Here is a 22169-nt window from a genome sequence, read left to right as displayed (position 1 = left end):
TTATTAGTACAGTTCTTATACCGTATTTTTAATTATCCTTTCATGTTTCTTTAAAGCTTGGAGAATTAATAAATTAATAAAATTTGGAATATCTTTCCACTCTCTTTTCAAAAAAAAAACAAACAATATGTAATAAAAGAAGAAAAAGAAAACGATGTAGAATGTAGTTTGTAAAATGTTAAAATTTTACTTTCTGTCCTGAGGACACGTTTAATGGTAAATTTTGAGTAATCGTTGGTCTAATTCTGAACGAAATGTTGTTGGATGTTGTTATGTCATGTCATTGTCATGTCAATTTTGTGCTGTGGTGTATCTAGTTAATTTACTAAAACATAATGTCGGGATCAAAAAAAATGGTACTTTTTACTAAAAACTTTTGTTATGACTACTAATTGTAATAATTCTCTGCTGTTCATATGCCCCACATATTTTGTTGTGATCTCTTTTAAACAGGAAATTAAAATATTCGTGTCTACATTTTAAAATTTTCAAATTGTCTTCGAATGTCTATAGCTTTTTTACTTTTTTTAGTCGAATTCAATGGGTAAAAAGGATTAACGTTAACTTGGCATAGCTTCGTCTTAAAGGAAAATGACTCAGCAATTTCAGTTGTCTTTTGTATGGTCAGTAGGTATAAGTGCAATAACATTGTATTTTGTTAACGACACACTTGCTTGCAGACACTGCGTGTGCAGTCGGCGGAAGGCACGTCGCGTATAGAGGTTTTAGATACAGATGTTACCTCATGCTTGTATGAACGTGTCTATGAAGCCTTACACCTCAACACTTTCGGATTTACTTTGCACCGCGATCGCCAGCGCAAGGAGGAAATCGTCTCCAGCAAATCACACCAAATCCGCGAGTACGGATTGCAACATGGCGACATGCTGTACCTGAATCCAGTGAATGGTGCTGTTTTGTTTGAACAACCTTCTGCTAGCGCTGAGGTAGGTGTTTGATGCATTGTTGTATCCGTCATATATTGAACTTGATTGAAGCAAAAAACATTGAGAACTGCTAGTGTTTGCTCTGGAGAGCATTAATGAACTCAAAGCTAGTTAATTTTTTGTAATGGACTGTTGTAATCTCTTGTTTTATATAAGATATGTAATTGCTTGCATATAGTTATTATATTGTTTATAATAATTGTTTATTACCAAAATCCTCATTTAATAGTTTCAAGATTAATAAGTTTCATCTCTGATTCTTAATTATGTCCCCATTGTCAGGAAAACAACAAACAGCTTGGTGATCGAATTGATACTGGTCCCTCGACGTCAGCTACCACTGCATCAGCACAACTGAAGCCAGGATCTCCTGAAGAAGATGAAGTTGATCTGGAGCTTTACAAGTTACCAGGAACAATACAAAGACAACGAGATGACAAACTGTAAATAAAGAAAATATTTATTGCCATATTGTATCAACTACCATTGACTTCTTGATTGATATATGCTTTTTACTTTTATGGACATCCAAACAATCTCAGAGCAAATTTGTAGCAAACTAAGAACAACAAATCTTTTTACTGAAAGTTTACAATCTGTACTCCTGATTTTATTTTTAAAACAAAATATTTATTTTAACAGATGCCGCCACAATTCCAAGGGTTGCTGTGTTCACTGTTCTCCTCTGGAGCCTTGGGATGAGGGTTACCTCAAGGAGCACAATATCAAACACATGTCCTTCCATGCTTACTTGCGGAAAATAACATCAGGAAAATTTGTTTCTTTGGATGAACTCTCGTGCAAAATCAAACCGGGTACCTAGAAATGCATATTTGTAACATTATCCACATACCAACATATTACTCTTGTGCAAGGCTTGTAACTATTACAGGGCTTTGTCTGCAGTACATTGCCCTGCCTGCTTACGCCTTAATAATGTGCAAAGGTGTGTACTGAAGAAATTTTAACAATGACATAACAAATTAAATAGAGATTTGCAACGGTCCTTTAGGCGGCTTTAGGTGGAATGTTCGCCACATTTGCATCTCAATGAAACAACACTTTACTGGTGCATCAGATTGATCAGAATGCATTTCTTTGTTATTTACAACTGAACCACTGCGCATATAAGCATTGCATATGTGTTATATAATAAAGGGATTGTGTTAAAGTGCTAAATTCAAAACTGTCAAACATTTCACATGCATGGTAAATTCAAGTTTATTTCTATTAATGAAAGAAATACATAGTTACTGCTTCATATAATTAAATTTGAATGGAAGAAATGTTGTTACACTGTTTGGTTGTATTAGTATTTAAGTCCACCGCAAAACTAATTGATGGAACTCTTTTTATTTTTTGTGTATCTACCCTATTTGATTGATACAGAAATAAAGAGTACAATGTTGTTGGTGCAGGCTGCAAGGAACACCCGCCGTGGCCGCGCGGCATCTGCTCGGCGTGCCAGCCGGGCGCCGTGACGCTCAACCGGCAGCCCTATCGCCACCTCGACAACGTCCTCTTCCAGCGGCCCGCGCTGGTCGAGCGCCTGCTGGCGTATTGGCGCGCCACTGGCCATCAGCGCCTCGGCTTCCTTTACGGCCACTACGAGCGACACCCCGACGTGCCGCTCGGTTTGTGCGCGCGTCACGCGCTTGCTTCACCGGAGTCCCTGACTTCTCTGCTTATTTTAATAATAAAATTAACCTAGAGGTGGATCATTGTAGGTGGCATGCGCACAGTAGGCTGCGCCAGCACATCTAGGTACACCCCAGACGGTGACGTGAGGTATCGTGACTCGGTGCCATGTGCTTCAGGTATCCGTGCGCGCGTCACCGCCGTGTACGAGCCCCCGCAAGAGAGCGGCCGCGACTTCATCACGCTCGCCGAGGACCCGCATGCCGAGCTGCTTGCCGAGCTGGCGCGGCGACTGGGGCTGCGCCGCGTCGGCTGGATGTTCACCGACCTGCTGCCGGACGACCTGGCCGCCGGCACCGTGCGCCAAGTGCGGTAAGTAGCCCGCGGCGTCGCTCGGCACCCGCTCGCGCTCCCGCCCGTGCACCCGCTCGAGCGGCGCCGTGAGCGTTACGTTTGCTTGTGGCAGCGGGGTGGACACGCACTTCCTGTCGGCACAAGAGTGCATCACGGCGGGCCATTACCAGAACCAGCATCCCAACGCGTGCCGGCACGCCTCCTCCGGCTACTTCGGCTCCAAGTTCGTGACGGTCTGCGTCACAGGTAAGGCGATATTTATTATTTTTCCTTTCTTTAAGTTTGACGTGCAGGAGTAGTAGGATTTATGTTATCGGCAACTGAATTTTTCATGCAATATTTCTATAGTTGGATAGAATTAACAGTAGAGAGTTAGAGAGAGGAAGTGTTTGATTTTTTTTAATACAGGATCAAAACAGCAAATGGTGACAACAGTGAATGAGCAAGATTAATTGAACAACATGGAAACAATGAACAGATTCTTGATATAGTCCTTCAACAAAACATGGACAGAAATTATACAAATTATATACTCACAATATTATATACACTATTTTATATCGCGGATGTTTATATGTTTGTTTTTATACCTTTGGAAATTAAAAACATAACTGATATGAAGAAAAAATACAATTTAATAGCAGGATAGTAAAAGACGTAACGTAAACTGAAGGAAGAAGAACAGGAGAGATTACACTGTGTTTGTTCACATTCATAACATTAGACTTGTTACAAAGGGAAACGAACACGACAGGGCAAATAACAATAATGAATGAATTAGAACTAAAGAGTCCAAGTAAAAACTAAGGTGCAATGTTAGAATGTAAAAATGTTATTATATAAGGTGGAATGCATAATTGCACTACAAGGCTATGTAGAAATTAGAACATAGAAGTTTTGATTATAGAAACGAAGGATAAAACGCTGCTAATAAAAGGCATTTTTTTATTTCATTTAATATATTGAAGAAATCCATTGTGGTCGATACAGGAGACAGCCAGAAGCAAGTGCATCTGGAAGGCTACCAGGTTTCGGGGCAATGCCAGGCGCTGGTCCGGGACGGCATCCTGCTGCCGACGCGCGACGCTCCTGAGCTGGGTTACATCCGCGACTGCAGCCCCCAGCACTACGTGCCCGACGTCTATTACAAGGTCAGTAGAGTGGGGACCTGCGCTACGGGTTCGGCAACGTCTGTCTGGCCTTATGAAAAGTAACTTTCATGTCATCCGCTCTTGTAGATGCCTCCGTGGCTTTTAGTTAAGTATCACGTGGTGCCCTCACGCAAACGGCTGCAAATGGACCTCGGCTTCCTGAGCGCCTGTTCGTTTTTGTTACCGCGGGATCGTGTGTGTACAGGAGCGCGACGCGTATGGCAACGAGGTGGGCGTGTCGGCGCGCCGCGTGCCCGTGGCCTACCTGTTGGTGGACGTGCCGGTAGGCGTGGCGCGGCAGGCGATGCCGGCGCCCCCCGCCCCCGCGGCCTCTGCTGCCGCAGGGCCTCCGCGCTCGCTGCGTGCACTGCACTACCACCTTCAGTCGGCGACATCGTTCTTGGAGGCGGTATCAGAGCTGCACGTGCTGCTGTACCTGTGCAGCAACGAGGCCCTGCCGCTGCCACTGGAGTGCGTGGCGCCGCTGTTGGAGGCGGTGCGCACGCACGACGCCGCTGCCGCCGACCGCTGGCGCGCCGCGCCGCAGCCCGCCACTCTGCTGCAGCTGGCACGCGCCGCCGCCGACGCCGACGCGCCCATGCCCAGGTGACCGGCCGCCCCGGCAACAACTGTCGACTCCTTCAATCTCTTACTTGAAATGTCATCAGGTAGTAGTACTACTACTACTACTACTCGCCGCCCCAAGCGTGGTTCGGGAGCCCGGCGCGTGCCCTCAGTGCAGTCTGATGACGCTGTAAAAGGCTAATAGCGCCCGACAACAATCGAATACAATCCGATTCAAAAGCTTGCGGACAATCTCCTGAAAGCGTCCAAATGACTTTGTCACTCATCATGTACGATTTCGTCGGCACCGCCTATAGGAGGTATACCTCAGCATGCTCTCCCGAGCGCAGTTAGCAGCGCAGCGAATGTTTTCATTGATTTTGAAATAGTACGTGACTGATAACTTTGGTATAAATTGGTGCCGCTTGAATTTGTTCGGTGCGGTTGTGTTACAAGTCCGTGTTTGCGCAGCGCGGCGGCGAGCGGCGTGTGGACCTGCGCGCTCTGCACCTACCACAACGCGGCCTCGCTGCGCGCCTGCGAAATGTGCGCCATGCCCAGGTAAGCGCCGGCCCCGCGCGGCACCCGCGTGCCCCGCGCGACCTCGCACTGAGCGCTGCGTGCGTGTTGGTTGCAGGAACGACGGGCTGTAGGCGCGCGCGGCGGGCAGCGCGGCGGCAGCGCGGCCCTGCGGCTCCAGCCCGGTCCGGGAGGTGTGCGACGTTACTTTAAAAAATCTATACTACATTATTGTTTATAACTTGCTTTTTATTTTACAATCACACCCGGACACTACCTACCGTCTATAGTTTATTTTCAACTTACGTTGTCAAGTGATACGTCACTTGACGTATCACTTGACAACGTAAGTGAAAACGTATCGCAATTATTATAACGAGGCATAACAAAGTAAAGTTTCTCATCCTACAGACTTCCCTTATGTGTATAGCAAACAAAAATTTATTTTTGTCAGTTTTGAGAGAAAACATTTAGATGTGTTTATAAACATTTTATATATGGAACACATATTTGTACTGCCACGGCGCGCCGTGGTGCGTGCGTAATGAGGACCCGCGCGCAGACTTGGAACTGCCATCGTTCGCCCGGTTCTTGTAACGGGCATCGATCCGCGACTTGGCCTCTGTCGCTCAACACGAGCTCGTTGCTTTGTAAGTGCCACCTCCTGCGGAATACTCGCGCCGCCCCGACAGCGGGACGTGGCTTCGAGTCTCTGGACGACGCTATGACAGCCTCTCAATCCTTTCAAATAGTAGTATGCACTGGCCCGGGCCGAGGCGTTGCCTGCGAGCACCCGAGCTTCGCTATTTCAAGAGGTTTGAGACCGAGTGTCCTGTTCTCTGTGCCCTCGCACTCGCGGTTTCGCTACAGTGCGAGGTTGTAACGTTGCATGTTAGCATTCCATGTTTCAATATAAATGGAAGAAATGTCACATAATTTGTAATACAGTGAAAATATTTCAACGCTTGGCGGGGCAAGGCACGCTACATCTCAAGTGGCGTGGGAATTTGCTATCGGTTCAGCGGATCTTTGTCTTTATAACAAACATTCCAATGCGCCCGCGCACGAGCCACAGGAGTATCCGGCGCGTTCACTAGCTAGGTGACGTTGTGTTCATAGGCGATGTGACGTCTCACGCGCCGGGGCAGGTTCGAATTTACGTTATTAATTCTCGTCTCGGCTCTTCAACTTCATTCTCGGAGCATCTTTAAAATCACCCCACAATCTTTATATCGCCTCGCAGTTGTATTATTAAAATAACCTTCGGTCATTGAGGTTGAATCTATTCGTACCGGCGCTTCTCGTTTCGACCTGCTGCCGCCTGACCAGTTCCGGTAGATGCTTACCACCGCCATCAGGGGAGTACCAACCTGCGATGTAAAATCAGACCAAGCCTTCTGCCCATTACTCTTTTAATTTTAGAATTTTTTTTTCGCTATAAGGTAGGTAAAAAATACTCGATCGGTAATTTGACGTTTATGCAAAAATACGACGCCAGAATAATAGACAGAGATGGCAGACTTGGAGGACCACTTGATACAAAAGTATATCTTTACAATTTAGGTAGAGAAGCTGTCTCTACTCCTAAAACATTAATAAATACTGGAAAGTCTTGTCAGTAGCGGCTCAAACTGTCGCGGACTCGGTAGCGTTGCCGTTGCAATAGCGATCGTGCTCCGCTCGGTTCTTGATTCAATGTAGCAATTCGGTGACGCGGCAGATGTCGCGCTCTGCAGAGCTGTACTGCACTTCTTGTGCTAAACATGAGACGGTACGGTAGCAACGTGTTCTTCGTGTTATATCAGAAGAAACCAGCGGTTTGTGCAAAATATAAACGTCGAAGTGATATAGTAAAGGCTACAAGTGCAGCTACGGACAGTATCGAATGTCCTGGTCGCGCTGCCGGCGGAGGTGAAATAAAGAAAGCGTTTTGTAAAAATATTTATTTATTTATTATTTACAATTTAGTGTCTAAGCGCGGTGTCATTACTCTAAAATAATTACAATTGTTTTTGAGGTGAGGGCGTGCGCTCCCAACCGCGAGTCGGTCGGGCGCCGGGCGCGCCCCCGCTCCGCGCGTGCCTGTGCACGGGGGGGGGGGGGCTGCAGCCCGCAGCACGCGGCGGTCACCGAGTCGTTACACGTGTACATTACATTAATTCATACAATTTGGTAAGAAGATCACATCGCAACGCCCGTCCGGCCCGGCGAGGGCCCGTAGCTCGCGCACCGCGACACGCGCGCGTCGCGGTGCGATGTCGAAATATAAAATGATGTGTATGATTTATTAACCGAATTATATACAATAAACATCGCGCGTGTGTTTGTCGCAGCGGAACACACCAACGTACGGCGGCTAGATGTTATATATTATTGATTTCTTTTTTATGCTCGGGAGTGGGTGAGAGGAGGGGCTGCGACGAACAAACGCGGCGGCGCTAGCAACGGAACAACATGGATCGCTAACGTTGTTCCCTTGCTAATGAGAGCCCCACGGTGGTCGTTGTGGTGGTTGTGGTGGTTGCGGTGGCTGCGGTGGGTGCGGCGCGGCGCGGCGCTAGTCCGCGGAGGCGGGCGCCGCGGCGTCGGGTGCGGGAGGCGCGGCGTGCGGCGCGCGCATGGCCGGGAAGTGCTGCGGGTCGCGCAGGTCGAAGGCGCCGCGCGGCGGGGAGCCGCTGGCCGCCGCGCCCAGCTCCAGCGCGCGCTCCGACTCTGCGCGCACACACACGGGCCGTCACCCACGGGACGCCGTACGCAGTCCCGCCGAACAGCGTTGCTTAGCAAACCTCACGCGAACAGGCACACGTGCGCCTCCAAACATCAAAGAGAAACGAACACGGCTTGCTTGACCGCGACCCTTTTCGTTTACAAATTTTAATTTTCAAGCTTGTCGCCTCACTTAAAATAGTGTATCTATTTGATAATATATCTATATTCAGTTTGTCCGATGTAAAAACAAAGCTGGCAACCTGCTCGACGTGAACACGACATTGAAGTAATTTAATAAGTAGCTAAACACTTCCTCAAAACAAAAACAAAAACATGTAAGTTATATGCGCAGCCAAATCTAATAATTGCACCGCTTTGACGGTTAGTTGACGCACAGGATGTGAAATAAAAAACATTCCATACATGTGTATGTTATAGGTGTTTGAACATCCGCACCTGACGGACGACAAGAGCAGAAGTTTGAGAGGCATTTTCATTTGCTTTTCATCAACTATTGTACACAAACAAATCGTGCGGCCCGGAGACTTGACATCACGCTGTATTACTTACGGAATATGATGCATGGATTGTTAAAAGTTTTGTGTGTCTGTAAGAATTAATTACTTACTCGGTATATTTGTGAGCGGCCGGCAAATAATTTGAAATACAGAAGTAATTACGGTGCATGGTGCTTTGATAATTATCACAAAGAGAAACGGCCCAAAGTGGAATGCTTGGGGAACATTTGGTCGCGTCGCAACAAAGAGCCGCGCGCGCCGCCGCCTCCCCGCGTTGAACTCAACAGGTTGCGAGTGGCGCCGTCACGACCGGCAGCGAGGACTTGCGGGGAAGCGCCGACGCTCTGAACCTTACTAACACTGTCAATAACATTCCACATAGACGACCCGTGTTCACTGGCAGAGAGGACGGCTTACATTGTGAGTACCCGGGATTGCAGTTTAAAACAATTTGATTCAAATTTATTGAAGATTAATAAACTATGAACAATTACTCTCAAGGAATAATTACATGGCGTCAAATTGAACGCATTTTAAACTAGCATCGTCTCAGGGATATCCGTACATCTTGAAACATTTATAAAATTTTGCTTTTCTGTTAAGTATTTTTACAACCGCGGTGCTGCTTTACAGAGGGTCCGCGTGAATGGACGAAGGAACCGGAGAACACATATAGTACATAGCAGCATAACGCTCTGACGTCGATCCTCAGGACTATTCGAAGAATATAATAAAAGCCTCCCGTTGCAATCGACGCAAAGTACGCACTTAATGTTACAGCCGCAAGGTAGGCACTAGCAGCCGCGGTCCGGTCTGCGATCGCGCCCCGATGTGTTGCGCCTGCGCTCTAAACTGTCGCGCCCGTGACATGGATGTGTGAGCCAAGTCTCCGTGAGCATGTCCATGCCACATTCCGGTACAAATGTTTGAAATTCATTTTGTAACGCAACCCAGTCCACAAATTGGTCAGAGTGGCGCTCAGATTAACCTGCAAAGGAGCAGCTTGGGCCGCTTCGGGTTCAGTGCAGAGATCAAATTCGGTTTAAACATGCGATTACCGTGCGAGTGGCGCCGACCTTCAAAAAGGTTGCCCTGTTAAATGAGAGCATTGTGAGTCGGGCACAACGACTGAGTAAAGGTCGCGCGGACACCGCAGTCGGCAGCTGACAGTGCTCAGCTCAGCTGGTCGAATACTTACCGCGTCGCCGCCGCCTCCCTCTTAACAAATGAAATAAAAACAAAAGGTAACAGTTGCGGGAAGCGGGACGCGGCGGCGCGCTGCGCTGCGGGGAGCGGGGCGGGGCGGAGCGGGCGGGGCGGGGTGAGGGTGCGGGTCGGGGCCAGTTGGGGCGTGGCGCGGTGGTTCCGACAGGTACCTGTCATGGCGTCAGCTCGGCGCCCGCGCAGCGCTCCCGCGTAGCTGCCGGTCGCCGCCGCTGCGGGGAGCACACGTGAGCGGACCACGACCGGCGCCGCCCGCCCGCCCGCCCGGCGCCACACGCTCGGCGCGTGTGGCGGCGCCCGTATGTATAGCATGTATGACTATTCATATAGATACATAGATGTATACACATATAGATATATCGGGGCGGGCGGCAGGGGCAGCGCGGCTAGCTACACACGGCGCGCTCTAGCGGTGTCGACGTGTAAATAAATGTTTTCAATAAATATACCTACATACACAGTACATTATATACGTTATGTATAATACAAGTGGCTCTATGAATGAAGTACACGCGAATAGCTCGTGGCGGTCGGATGCGGAGCGCAACGGGCCGGTCGCAGGCGGGGGCTGCGGGCATGTCGTCGGAGGCCCTCACCTGCAGCAAGGCGGGGGACAGCAGCGAGCGCAGGGCGAGGAGCGGGGTGGGGATGTATCGGCTTCATCGTAAGGATTATGTGGCAACAACTCAAGGATTAATGACATAAGCGGAGCGCGGGGAACGCGGCGCTCGGCCGCTTCTCGAGAACACACAAGCGTGCTAAGATGAACGGATCGGTGAAATGTTGACGGTGCTTTATTGAATGAACTTTATGATGGACGTTCAGGAGCGGAGACGGCGGGTGCCGGGTCATACCTTCGTGCACGCGGTCGGCGCGTGCGTCGCGCTCCAGCAGACGGTGCGTGCGCAACAGCACGCACTCGCCACCCTCGGCCGCCAGCGCGTACACGTACAGCACGCCCGCACTGCTGGCCACCAGTAGTCGCGCGTCCGCGGTGCCGCCGCGCCCCGCGCCGCCCGCGCCCGGCCCCTTCGCCACGCTGCGGAGCAGTAAGGCAAACGCAGTAAGTGTCGGTCACACGCTCGATGCCCACCGACACATGGCATGTATCTTTTGTTGACGTCGGCCAAATTTGTTTGTCCGTTGATGTTCTTACGTTTAAACTGCTTAATTAGCTTAGTTCTCTTTGCAGTGACCGAGTACGAAGACCCATTCCCACTGGATTGATTGTCACCAAGGTCTTGGATCGCTTAGATATACGCTCCGTGGAATGCTAGTGCAATAAGTAATCAGAATTGTAGTTCGGTATTGACCAATGGGCCAAACAACAGACGATCTGTAGGATTCTCAAGAGAACATCTCCAACAAACAGCAATACCCACGGATAGCATTAGAGCTACGGGTGGCGCTACGCACTGCACTCACTTAGTGATGGCGACCACGGTGCGGTGGCCGGATTCTGGAAGGCGCGCGGAGGCGAAAGCGCGGCCCTGCGCCAGCACGTCCGCCACGGCGCCCGGCAGGTAGCCGGCGCCCGCGGTCACGGCCTGTGACAGCCAGCCCAGCCAGCCGTCGGGCTCCGCCTCGTCGCGCACCGGCTCGCACAGCCGGAACACGTGCACAGTCTCGGTGTTCGAGGTTGCCGCCAGTAACTGGCCGCACGCGCTGAACGCCAGGCAGCCGATGCTCACGCAGCGCTTGACGCCGCGCCGGAACTCGAAAAGGCGCGTACGTTCCGGCACCGCAAACACGCGGATGACGGTGCCGCGCTCCGAGGCGGTGGCCAGGCGGCGCCCGCACGCCGACCACGCCAGCGCGGCCAGCGGGCTATCGTGAGCGCTCAGCACGCACTTGGCGTTCAGGTGCACGGCATCGAAGATCTGCACCTCGCCCACGGCGCTGGAGCCGGGGTACGCCATGTAGCAGCAGTCCTCGTTGGCCGTGAGCGCGCACAGCCCGCGCGGATTGGGCGGCGTGTCGCGGATCGTGTGCAGCAGCTTCATGTTGCGGATGTTGTGGATGTGCAGCGACTCCTCCAGGCACACCACCAGCCGCTGCGCGCACAATCAACCACTTATGTCAAACACGAGCGAGCGACGCGCCTAGCCTTAGCATTTGGAACGTGCCAAAGGTCGAGTGCAGTCAAGTGTACTCACCGAGCGGTTGAGCTTCACGGCGAGGATGGTGTTGCTGTAGCTGTAGTTGCATATCTCCATGCCCTTCTTGCACTGGCACACGATCAGCTTCCTGCGAACAAGGACGCGAGCGCGGCGCGGGACAGCGCCACGTCGTGCCAGAAGCACGTTTAACATTCTATCGGTACGTGGCTTTAGTAAGTTTATAAATGAAACACTGCTTGTTCCAGAGGGCTGGAATCTGTACTTATCGAATGGTAAAAAGCGCTCGCAAAATAGCGATCAAAAATAAAGCGTCTGCGAGGTTTGGACGCAGCGACGGGAGGGAAAGCTCACATCCGGTAATGGTGTCAGTCGGTTCCTTCAGCAAGACTGACGTGGCACGGGACGCATTGCGACGGACCTCCGGAGAATGGTGTTGTCCCACCATAAACGAGGCCTTTGGTGCAGTGGGTGTTTAAGCTGGTTTGGGGTCTTAATTCTCACGAACTTCAGCTACTGTTATGGGGACGAAAGAACGTGGTAACGAACAATTGTGAAGAAGCCGCAATGAGGGTTTCCTTGGTAGCGTTACCATTGCGCAGAGGATGCCCACAATAGGATTTTAATAGGTAACAATCCCACGTAACCCTGTCTTCCTCTTAAAGAGCAGAATATGTCGAACCTCCAAATCCAAGCCTCAAAACCAAAAAGACGATCCGAAAGAAGGTGCGCGCGCAGGCGGGGGCAGTGCGCACAGCGGACCTTTTGTCCGCGTCCCGTACTACCTGCGAGCGTAGCCGCGCCGCTGCGACATAATAGCCCCCCGCCCCCGAGTTTTTTGATGGTCCCGTACGCTGCCCGCCTTTGTTGAGCGTGCAAAACTTGCGTCGCCCGAATTTCACTTTGAACAATAAACATGCAGATCGATATAACTAAATTGGTTCAGAACCATCGGCTTTGGGTAAGTTAGATTTAAATTAAGTGACCAAGTCCAATCGGTCCACTCGAATTTTACGCGGTGCCCAGTCACGTGCGTCACGTGCATTCGGGGAGCACGTAGCGGTGCAGCCCCGAGCTCAGCGAAGCGGCGGCTACGCGCGCGGACGGTCGCGAGAGCGGGAACTATTTGTTGAGCTGCGCGGCGAAGTCGTTGGATTCGAACGGCTTTCCATTAAATTGCAGAGCCTGAATAGAGACGTTGAGTGGGTGCTACTTACCTACCCTTATTCCCCGTAAATGAAGAATTAATAAATCGTAAAAGAAACTACGCGTTTCCGACTACCGAAATATTAAAGCTCTATAATAAATTTTACCAACATCTCCCAGGAAATCAATAAATTATTACTTGCACGTATTTAAAAAAAAATACCATGGGTAAACAAATCTACACTTTGTAACAAAGAACGTAGACTTTGTAACGAAGACTGATCTCAAAAGTCAATCATCTCTTTTTCACCCGCTAACGTGGGCGCGGCAGAAAGAGCGCGTGTTAACTCTGTCCGACGAACAAAGTGCGGTCGCAGACACCTCGCGGGGCGCCGGGGCCGCTCCGTTGTGCGCGCGTAACTACATGCCGCCCGCTCTGCAAATCATATCATATTCTCCTCAGCCGACCGGCTAGCGAGGCGCGCGCTCGCGGCCAGCATTCTCCTTATTTCCTAAAACACGAGCCAGCGGTATGTACCGCCGGTGGTCACGCATTGCACGAGCGATATCTACGTCCGCGTCCATTCTCACCATTCTCACACCAGCTCAAGATGTCGTTCAGACACAAAGATTGCAAACATTTTCAGGGCAGAAGTAGAGTGAGTATCAGCGGAGTAAGTGGGCAAGGAGCACCAATTCTGCACTGGTAAACGCTATGGATGTGATGGCTATTTATTTTTGTACCTTTACATTCGATAGTGTGTTTTTCTTACATGGAAATGTATCCTTGTTAGCATTTAAATTTTTACATTAGCAGATGTTTAATCTTAATTTCATATACAAATAATGTGGTCAGAGATAAAATTGTGAACCATGCATTATTTGATGAGTAATTACCTGGGCGCTGCGACTGTAACGATGGCCACCAGGGAGCTGCTGAAAAGCCGGTCCACCAAGCAGGTGTCCTGCCCGGAGCGGCTTGCATAGATCTCATCCACGCCATCATCCGGGGTCAGCGCGAAGAGATGGTAACCGCTGCTACTGCCAGCTACCAGTGAGCTGCATCAATAGTGCCACCGTTTGCAATTCATTTGAACATGTTTTAAATTTAAAGCAAAGTGTAAAGCAACACTTGTGCTTGATACTACCACACAATGCTAACATTTATTATGTGCTTACGTCCATTGAGCAATGTTATAGCACCAGTAATAACAATTAGTAGAAATGTTCATTTCAAACAAGTGAGGAGACAGAAGTTACATACACAATCTACATATAGGTATTGGTAATTTAAATAAATGTGTGCTAAACTGACAACTCACAAACTGTTGCCTCACTGTAAACATTTTTATCCTGCAGACAAAACATTTGAACATCCTGAAGATAGACTTTTGTAACATTACCTAAACATGAACAACTCGTGCTGTGAAGCAATGTGCAGCTAGCCAGTGCAATTAGTGTGCTAATAGTAGTACTATCTGACATCATTGAGAGCCAAAGTCATCAATTACTATTGTCATTAAAGATGTACAAAAACAATGTGCCAGGAATAATTAATGATAAAAATTTCTAAATGCGATTTTAATGAATACTACCAATATGTTGTCCATTAAAACCAATAACTGTCACAATTACATTTTTCCACTATATTGTGTAATTTCATATTGTTGACATATTGTTCAAGGCCATTCATTAGGTGCCATATGTTGCATACAATGCCCTGTGATGTAGCAAAGTATAGTTACTTCACAAAACAAGTTCGCACTGTAGGCTCAATGTTATGAAAACTGATTAAATTATTGAATATGTTTCTGAAGACCAAATCAATGTGCGCCATATTTGTTAAAATTGCAAACAATTTATGAATTCGCACTGTAGGATACAACACGAATTTAATTACGAAACATTTGCCAATGACATATTGCATCATCGAGTGGCGACAGCACAACAGCTCGTACGGCAGCGGTCACCAGGCCTTCGCCTTGTGATGCGAGGCAAGCACAGCCTGCGTTCTTACATATCGCTCCCACATCTACCAACACCTCGTCTGCATTCATTTTAAAACATTCCATTTAAAGTTTTCTAGGAGGATATGGCTACTTACGTGTAATCTTGATTAAACTGAACAAATATCCCTCCTGCATTCGATCCGTCCGTATTGAGACCTCCTCCCAAACTCATTGGATCGTTCTGAATAACAAGTTCGTTAAAAACTAATGTCTAACGCCGTCATACGCGTCCAACAACCTTTGTTCTTCGCAACAACAGTCCTTCACTGAATGTAAATAATAAAAACTGAGTCGTATGCGTCGCGAGAATAATATTTGACACAAAGAACGACCTCGTCCACCACTAAAAACAACTCCCCGCCCGCCCCGCTCGAACGTTCGCTTGCAAAGTCATCCCCACCACAGTTGTCACAGATAAACACAACTTTAACTAAAAATCGTTAACAATTTGGCGTTTCTCAATAAGCACCATTCGCGTAGTCGCAAGACAGTAAACTTATTTAAAATAATCATTTTTTGTTTTGAAAGAGTTTAATGTTTTAATACTGACGTTGAAATTGAGTTACTTTTAAAAATAAATGCTTATATATAGTGATAATTTTAAGTGAAAATAATTTAAAAATGATTTTTTGATTATTAAAGTTTATAAAGACATTTTTTGGATATGGATAACACGAGCAGTCGATTTCTTTACCTCAGTTTAAATTAAAAACTCTAAAAAAACCGCATGACTGTTCCATACGCAACACGATTACGAACGGTTTGTTTTGAAAAATAATATAGCCATCCATACACCTGCGGAATCAATATCTAGAAAGGTTCCCACAATCACCTTATTGGCTCGTTGTAGTGATGTTTCTTTCTCAACCCGTATCCTTTTGCACTTTGGGAGTTAGTCGAAGTCCACTGGTTGTCAATAAGACGATTTTTTTCTCTTTGCTTGAGGTAGGCCGTCGGTCGGGACTCGAGGGTTATAATGTGAATAAAGAGTATTGTGTCATCTTATGTCCTATGATTTAGCGTATTAACATTTGCATGTATGAATATGAAATGAAATAATAAATTGCTAGTCTAATTATTCATAGACACACTTATCTTTATTGTTGTGACAGTTCCGTGTTCTCTGACGGTCGCTGTCACGCACTGACATTAGTGTTTCAAATGCACATGTATGCTTTGTGCACGCATCGTTTGTTGATAAACTAATCTTCTTAAAACTATATTAATGTTCTAAGAGAACCAGCTTCGTACAATTTTAAGAAATACTAACAGGATAATAATTAGAAGTGCTTAATATAAGAAAGTTTATATTTAAATTCGCCATTCGTAAATACTGTTTTAAATAGAAATGGGTCGTAAAATTCCCGCTAAGAAACATAGAGGCGTTAAAGATCCCTTAGTTCAACAAGCAAAACGGTTGCAAGAGTAAGTAGAAAGTTATTGTGAACGGTGTACCTAGAGAATGTGGAAAATATAGATATTTATTTTTGGTTCAGTTTACAGGGAAAAATAAATGCGCCCCCCAAAGATCCAGACGAGCAGCCGGTACCACGATCTTTGATTCAATTATTTGCCTTTCAAAACAGAAGTAAAACGAACAAAAAGGCGACGAATGCGAAGAAAAAACAATTTGACAAAGGTAGACTCATCCTTACATGGCAAGCTGTTTGTGAAATCTTAATAAAATATTTTTGTTTTATGTAGGTCGGGGAAAAAGATTCTTTGCATGTTTTATGAAAATTCGAAACTAGTTTTTTCAATTTTTTTTTAACTTTAGTCCTTGGATGCCATTTTGTTTGGTGACTTTTGGGTATCTTGTAGATAGTAACATGATAGCAGTGTTGCAGAAAATTTTGAACTTCTAAAACAAATAGAAGCGACATGTAGTTTGGCAGTCCTGTCTTAATATTAAGAAAACAATGCCTTAAAAACTCTGAGTCAAGGCTATAAAGCAAATGCATTTTCACCTTTTTTTTCACCTACCATTTCACCTCCCAATCAAACTCAATTTTTGCCAACTCGCTACAGCAGAGTTCCCCAAACTTTTTTGTGTTGTAGACCCCTTGCCATGTTTTTCAGTGTTGGGTAAACCCCCTACTTACCTGATATTGATTTCCTGTAAATTTCTAACTGTAGAGAAGTTTAGTGTTAAAACTTAAAGTAAAAACACATGTTAATTTATACATTTATTAGGTTTTTATAAGTTCAAAATGTATTGCGGCCACAAAGCGAATATTAACATCCTACAACTTACACAATTTTATAAACATTTATAATAGTTTTTTACTTCAAAGGTACTTTTATAAATAATGTAAATGTTTTGATATTATAAGATAATATGATGTAAGTAAATAGGTACTATCAGTGTATGTGTTGAGATCCACTATCATGGACCACCAATTTTTTTTTAGCTGACATAGACCCCTTGCAGTTTGTCATAGACCCCTAGAGTTCGATATAGACCACTTTGGGAATCACAGTGCTACAGTTTTATGTGGTCTAGCATTATTGAGATAAAAGACCACATTCCTGTTGATTGATTCTGATTGTTTTCTCCACATTTGTTTTAATTTCATTAGTAATTGCCAGTGAAGATCCAAATTGTTGGTTTTGCTTAGTGGAAATAGCTCATAATCAATAATGGCCTTGCAGTCCCGCCATACACAAAACATATCTTAATAGCAAGTAAACACAGGTCATCAAACAGGAAATCAAACAGAAATGGCTCAAAACAATTTTTTTTCTCTTGTAGAAATTAATTGAATTAGCTGTAATATTTGTAAATACCCCGGCAATTACATATATTTAATACAAATTAATACATATAATGTGAAAAGAATTTATTCCCCACTTAAAATGATGTCATAATACATATATTTATTACTTGTGCCTTATTGTCATTTAAATATTGTGAGAATGTGCAATTGACTCCTCTTCAGATTACAAAATTCTTTTGTTTCATCAATAATCTTTTCTGTATCTCACAATTACTATCAAATGAAAAGTGCTGCTCCAATGCAGTTGTTGATATAGTCCAGCTAATCTAGTTTAACCCTAGAGGCCATTTTTTCACACCGAACTAAAATAGAAAGTCATGCCATTTATTATGTTTGGTAAACCAGCAGCCTTATTCTTAGTTTTCTCTTGAAATATTGTCAGGTATAGAAATTTCTTTATTCCTGCTATCTTATTTCCTGTGTTGCATAAGGAGTCTCACTCATAGTGCATAATGAGATTAGTATCTAGTTATGAGATACAGTTTTACAGGCATTTATTTAATATTGCAACAAACATGTGGTTTTGTATTATACTCATGGGAGTTTAGAAAACTAGAATGTATTGTTACTTTCCTGAGAGCATAGTTTTGTAATCTTCATGATCGCCCTGGGTTTGTTTGACTTGCTTACAAAACTCAAATAGTTCAATGCCTTCCTTTCAAATAGCTTTGATTATAATTTTATAGACCATTGGCTTGTTCAGGAACAGTTAAGATTTGTGTCCAATAAACCAAGAGCTTTCTCCTAGACAAGTGTTCACTCCTCATCTTTTAGTTTTTATTTTTTTTTAAGAATTATCTGTTTAAGTTGTTAGCTACTGTTCTCTAATGAAAATGTTATGTTTGTTTGTCTTTAACTTTATCCTATATTTTGTACAGCATACAATTAGTTTAACCATTTGTTGCTGTAGTTACTTTAAGGTCATGGTAACGGATTCCGGGGGAACAGAAGCCATCACTTCACACAGGCCGTGCAATAAAACTTTCAGTAATTGTTGGTCGTACGGGGCGAGCTGGGCGCCGCTAGGCTACGGGAACACTTGCAGTTTTAGTGAAACAAGTCCGATCGTTGTAAGAATCAATACCACTCGGAAATCTCCGCGACCTTTTTATTGGCCTGTCGTTGGGTTGTCGTAGGGTTGTGACTTTTAGCGTGGTTGTGGCGCTCGCACAATCGCATACTCACTCGTTGTTCAAACTGACATTTCAGACACGCAGGGCGCGCCGCTGCGGCACGAGAACCCGGTGGCGAGGCTGCAGAAGTTGCCCGGCGAGTCGGGCCGAGGCTTTTCCCTCCGCATCAACAGCGCCATAAAGACTCTCCATAATCCGTCGCTGGAGGAGAACTACCCGGTAGTTGCTTGATAACGCATGACAAGATCGACACAACGGACGGTAAGCTAACGCCCTCCGTTTTTCTTCTCTTGCAGCAAGATGTGGAGGCGGAAGACGCGAAGGGTGAGCGTATGGCGCACCAGCGCGCGCGCCGCAAGAAGAAGCTGATGAAGAAGACGCAGCACCAGAGCGACGAGCCACCGCCGCCCAGCCGCGCGCAGCGCCTCAGTCTCAAGAAGAAAGCCAAGAGGGAAAAGCTCCTGCAGGTCGGCGCCGCGTTTAGCCGCTCTGCCGATAGATACACAGATAAACATTAGTTTCATTATTCAGTGTGTATAATAACACCGAAGACAAAACTTATCGCTGCTGTTTGTATGTGCTAAGCTTAATTTGCGACGCGCGGTCATTAGCTGTGTACATTGAACACTGTATATTTATAATATAAACAACGCAATACAGAAGACGTAGGTCTTTGAGCAGTGTGTGTCTGCCAGTGATGGCACGTGGATTCGAGGCGTAATCGCTTACGACGAGCCTTGCGTCTGTCGGGTGACATGAATGTGTGTATGTGTGTGTGTGTGTGCAGGCGCGCGAGCACGAGCGCGAGCTGCACTACGAGCGCGTGCCCTTCGGCGAGGTGGCGCACGCGCCGCCCGCGCTGCCCGCGCCGCGCCGCCGCGCAGCACCCGCAGCGTCCGGTGCCCCGCGGGTGAGCCACAGCGACCACTTGAACTTGTACCGGAAGAATACACCAACTATCTTACCATCGTCAACGCTACGCGACATGCACTCGGCTCGTAGCTGACGGATGTCCCCTTTCTCCCCACTGCGGCATGCGCTCCGGAGCGTACCATACGCATTATTTGGCGGCCTCTTCGTTTGGCGCGGTTGCGAGACTTCTCGTGGCGCTCCCGGAGGCCATTGATAGTGTCCACTCATAAGTACGAGCATTTCGCAGCCCCCAGCTGCAGTCGCGACTTAGCCGTCCACGAGCGCAGCCGACCGCGGTGGGGAGCCCTCTTCCATTACAGAAGCAGAATCCAACGCTCCCAGCTTGTAGGGGATTATGGCGATTAGGGCTTCACAATCGCTTTAATCTATCTCTTGGTGTGCGGGCAGCCCGGGCGCAGGGGGCTGCTGCTGAGCGCGCTGCTGCCGGGCGCTGCGGGCCCGGCGGGTGCGCTGCCCGCGGTGGAGCTCGAGCGGCGCGAGCGCGCGCGGCTGTCCGCCGTGGCTGCCTATCGCGCCCTGAAGAAGGCGCGCACGACCACCGCCGCGAGCCCCGCGCTCGTGCCGCTGTAGTCCCCCGGTTGCGACCACGGCCTTATACCGACATGTATATATTCCTGTATAGTACATACATAAATAAAAAGTCATTGCTACCAACCAAATGTTTGTGTCAATTTGACCTGTCAACGGCTGGGGTGGCTGTGGGCCGACGTCGGGGCGAAATACGTGTCTCTAAGTGGCCGAGGGGAGAAGCAACCAGCCGGCCATGCTCCACCAGCTCGCCGCTAATGACTCGCAAAGGCGGCACATTTTATATTTATGTTTTATTTTACTATAAACTTAAGCAGGCAATTTGGTAGTCAGCGAGTTTCAGATAGCAAGCTTCTATTTATTCTTTTACCTATACAGGCATATATCTGCAAAACTAATTGATGCTAAAAATTTCATGACAGACAGGAATAGAACAGAAAAAGAAAAAAAATTAACCGATCTAAACTTAAATCCTTCATCGGACTTCCGGAGAGCACGTTGCACCGCCGCATCACGACCCAGGCACGCGACGCCGGGCAGGAGGGGCTCCACACCTCGCTTCGCTTCGCATACTACATGTAGCCACTAGTAGTACCTTTGCGCGAACGTCTCCAGTGAACTGGTGTAATGAACTGCTAGAAAGACAACTAACCTCCAATACTACACAGTTTTGGAGAATCTTCTTACATTCAACTTACAGCCTAACACCTTAAAAATTGTGACTGCCCCAACGGGGCCAGCGGGAGCTGCCTGCGGGCCGTCGGCGCGCTGTTGACCGTGTCCACCGCAACGTGTGTAGCAAAGGTTCATCCGCTCTGTGCGATCACTCGTTGCGATCAGCAGGTACAGAGGAAAAAGAAGATTTACACACCCGACAATAATCAATTTAACAAAGCAGCCACGCCGACCTATGTAATTGACACGTGTAATATGATTTGTTTATTATTTGTCATCAAAATAACACGAACCTATCTATCTCTGTAGCCAAGTCGGCGAAACGACGTTCGCATCTGAAAAAGTTACGTTACGTTTAATCTGTATCGAGTGTGTGAGAGAATACCGGCGGCCTGCGAAGCGTGCTGCCTGATCTGCGCGATCTCGGCGACGCGGCGCGAGCGTGCGCGACCTCAGTCCTCCGCCAGGGCATTCGAGGCGTTTAGAAGTCTGCACGTGGCCACGGTACGGACACGGTCGACGCAGTTAGCCGAGGAACGCGATCGCTTCGTTTGCATTTTGATTGCACCCCGCACAAGTGGGGGGATGCCCGGCGCGGCTGACCGAGCGGGGATCCTACTGGGCGTGATCGGACAAAAACTTTTGTACTCGCGTCGGGGATGCTGGACGGCATATCGGCGTGGGAGGCCTCCTGTGGAACCGTCATGGCCCAGAAGGATGAAGCAGAACACGATCGATAGAACAGTCCCACCTCGCAGCTGACACTGTCGAGCCATGCCTCGTTACGACCCTACAGAGATGGGTGTTCTCCTGTGTAAAACGAGGTCTTTGCAATTGTGAGTGTTTAGCGCGCGGGCCTCGTAAGTGTAACCTCGACTGATAAAAATAATACAGCGTCAGCAAAATTAGATTGTGAGGATACAAGTCTCTTCTATTTTGATGATCTCATTTAAGACAAATAGGAACATAAACTTGTACAATGAATGGTTCCGATACAATTTACTTATTATTACTTATTCTTTTTTTGGCACAAAAACTAAAATATACTGGTCTTTACACTTCTCACTGTGAATGATCACACACTACAACACACGAATCAAGAAAAATACCCCGCGTTGTTGGTAGACGAATAGTCAACACGGAAACTAACATCAATCACGTCAGACAGTAAACTTATGCCTATACTAGAGGCTTCGCGGAAGTCATCGAACTGTTTCCACGGGCAGT

At 47.2% G+C, this 22169-nt stretch overlaps 3 protein-coding genes across 7 annotated transcripts; 2 read left to right on the top strand and 1 right to left on the bottom strand.

The window, feature by feature from the left end:
- Positions 1-272: 272 nt before the first annotated feature.
- Positions 273-5491, top strand: Npl4 (nuclear protein localization 4). 2 transcript variants are annotated; one of them, XM_068775599.1, is made up of 11 exons: positions 273-356; positions 681-947; positions 1230-1390; positions 1590-1762; positions 2366-2581; positions 2765-2957; positions 3052-3185; positions 3930-4090; positions 4296-4696; positions 5126-5215; positions 5292-5491. In XM_068775599.1, exons 1-11 carry the CDS (start codon positions 336-338, stop codon positions 5305-5307), a joined length of 1833 nt encoding a protein of 610 aa, XP_068631700.1. In that variant the 5' UTR covers positions 273-335; the 3' UTR covers positions 5308-5491. The 2 variants fall into 2 exon arrangements, with proteins under 2 accessions (XP_068631700.1, XP_068631699.1); XM_068775598.1 differs by having other exon boundaries at positions 5111-5215.
- Positions 5492-7113: 1622 nt separating this feature from the next.
- Atg18a (Autophagy-related 18a) lies at positions 7114-15273 on the bottom strand. 4 transcript variants are annotated; one of them, XM_068775572.1, is made up of 7 exons: positions 14992-15273; positions 13785-13946; positions 11781-11871; positions 11050-11678; positions 10479-10663; positions 9777-9836; positions 7114-7885 (listed from the first exon to the last, which is right to left on the bottom strand). In XM_068775572.1, exons 1-7 carry the CDS (start codon positions 15066-15068, stop codon positions 7731-7733), a joined length of 1359 nt encoding a protein of 452 aa, XP_068631673.1. In that variant the 5' UTR covers positions 15069-15273; the 3' UTR covers positions 7114-7730. The 4 variants fall into 4 exon arrangements, with proteins under 4 accessions (XP_068631673.1, XP_068631674.1, XP_068631676.1 ...); XM_068775573.1 differs by lacking the exon at positions 9777-9836; XM_068775575.1 differs by lacking the exons at positions 13785-13946; positions 14992-15273 and adding an exon at positions 12096-13769.
- Positions 15274-16037: 764 nt separating this feature from the next.
- On the top strand, positions 16038-20389 carry LOC137932045 (coiled-coil domain-containing protein 137). The gene is made up of 6 exons (XM_068775603.1): positions 16038-16321; positions 16393-16535; positions 18883-19025; positions 19103-19273; positions 19594-19716; positions 20127-20389. The coding sequence occupies exons 1-6, from the start codon at positions 16245-16247 to the stop codon at positions 20307-20309; spliced, it is 840 nt and encodes a 279-aa protein (XP_068631704.1). The 5' UTR covers positions 16038-16244; the 3' UTR covers positions 20310-20389.
- Positions 20390-22169: the final 1780 nt, after the last annotated feature.

This window comes from Battus philenor, unplaced genomic scaffold, assembly GCF_028537555.1.
Source record: "Battus philenor isolate CCGP_79_NKW_IND1 unplaced genomic scaffold, ilBatPhil1.0.hap1 SCAF_9, whole genome shotgun sequence".
In the NCBI taxonomy this organism is placed as follows: domain Eukaryota; kingdom Metazoa; phylum Arthropoda; class Insecta; order Lepidoptera; family Papilionidae; genus Battus; species Battus philenor.
The sequence above is the reverse complement of the archived record's forward strand: the minus strand, read 5'-3'. Positions and strand labels throughout refer to the sequence as shown.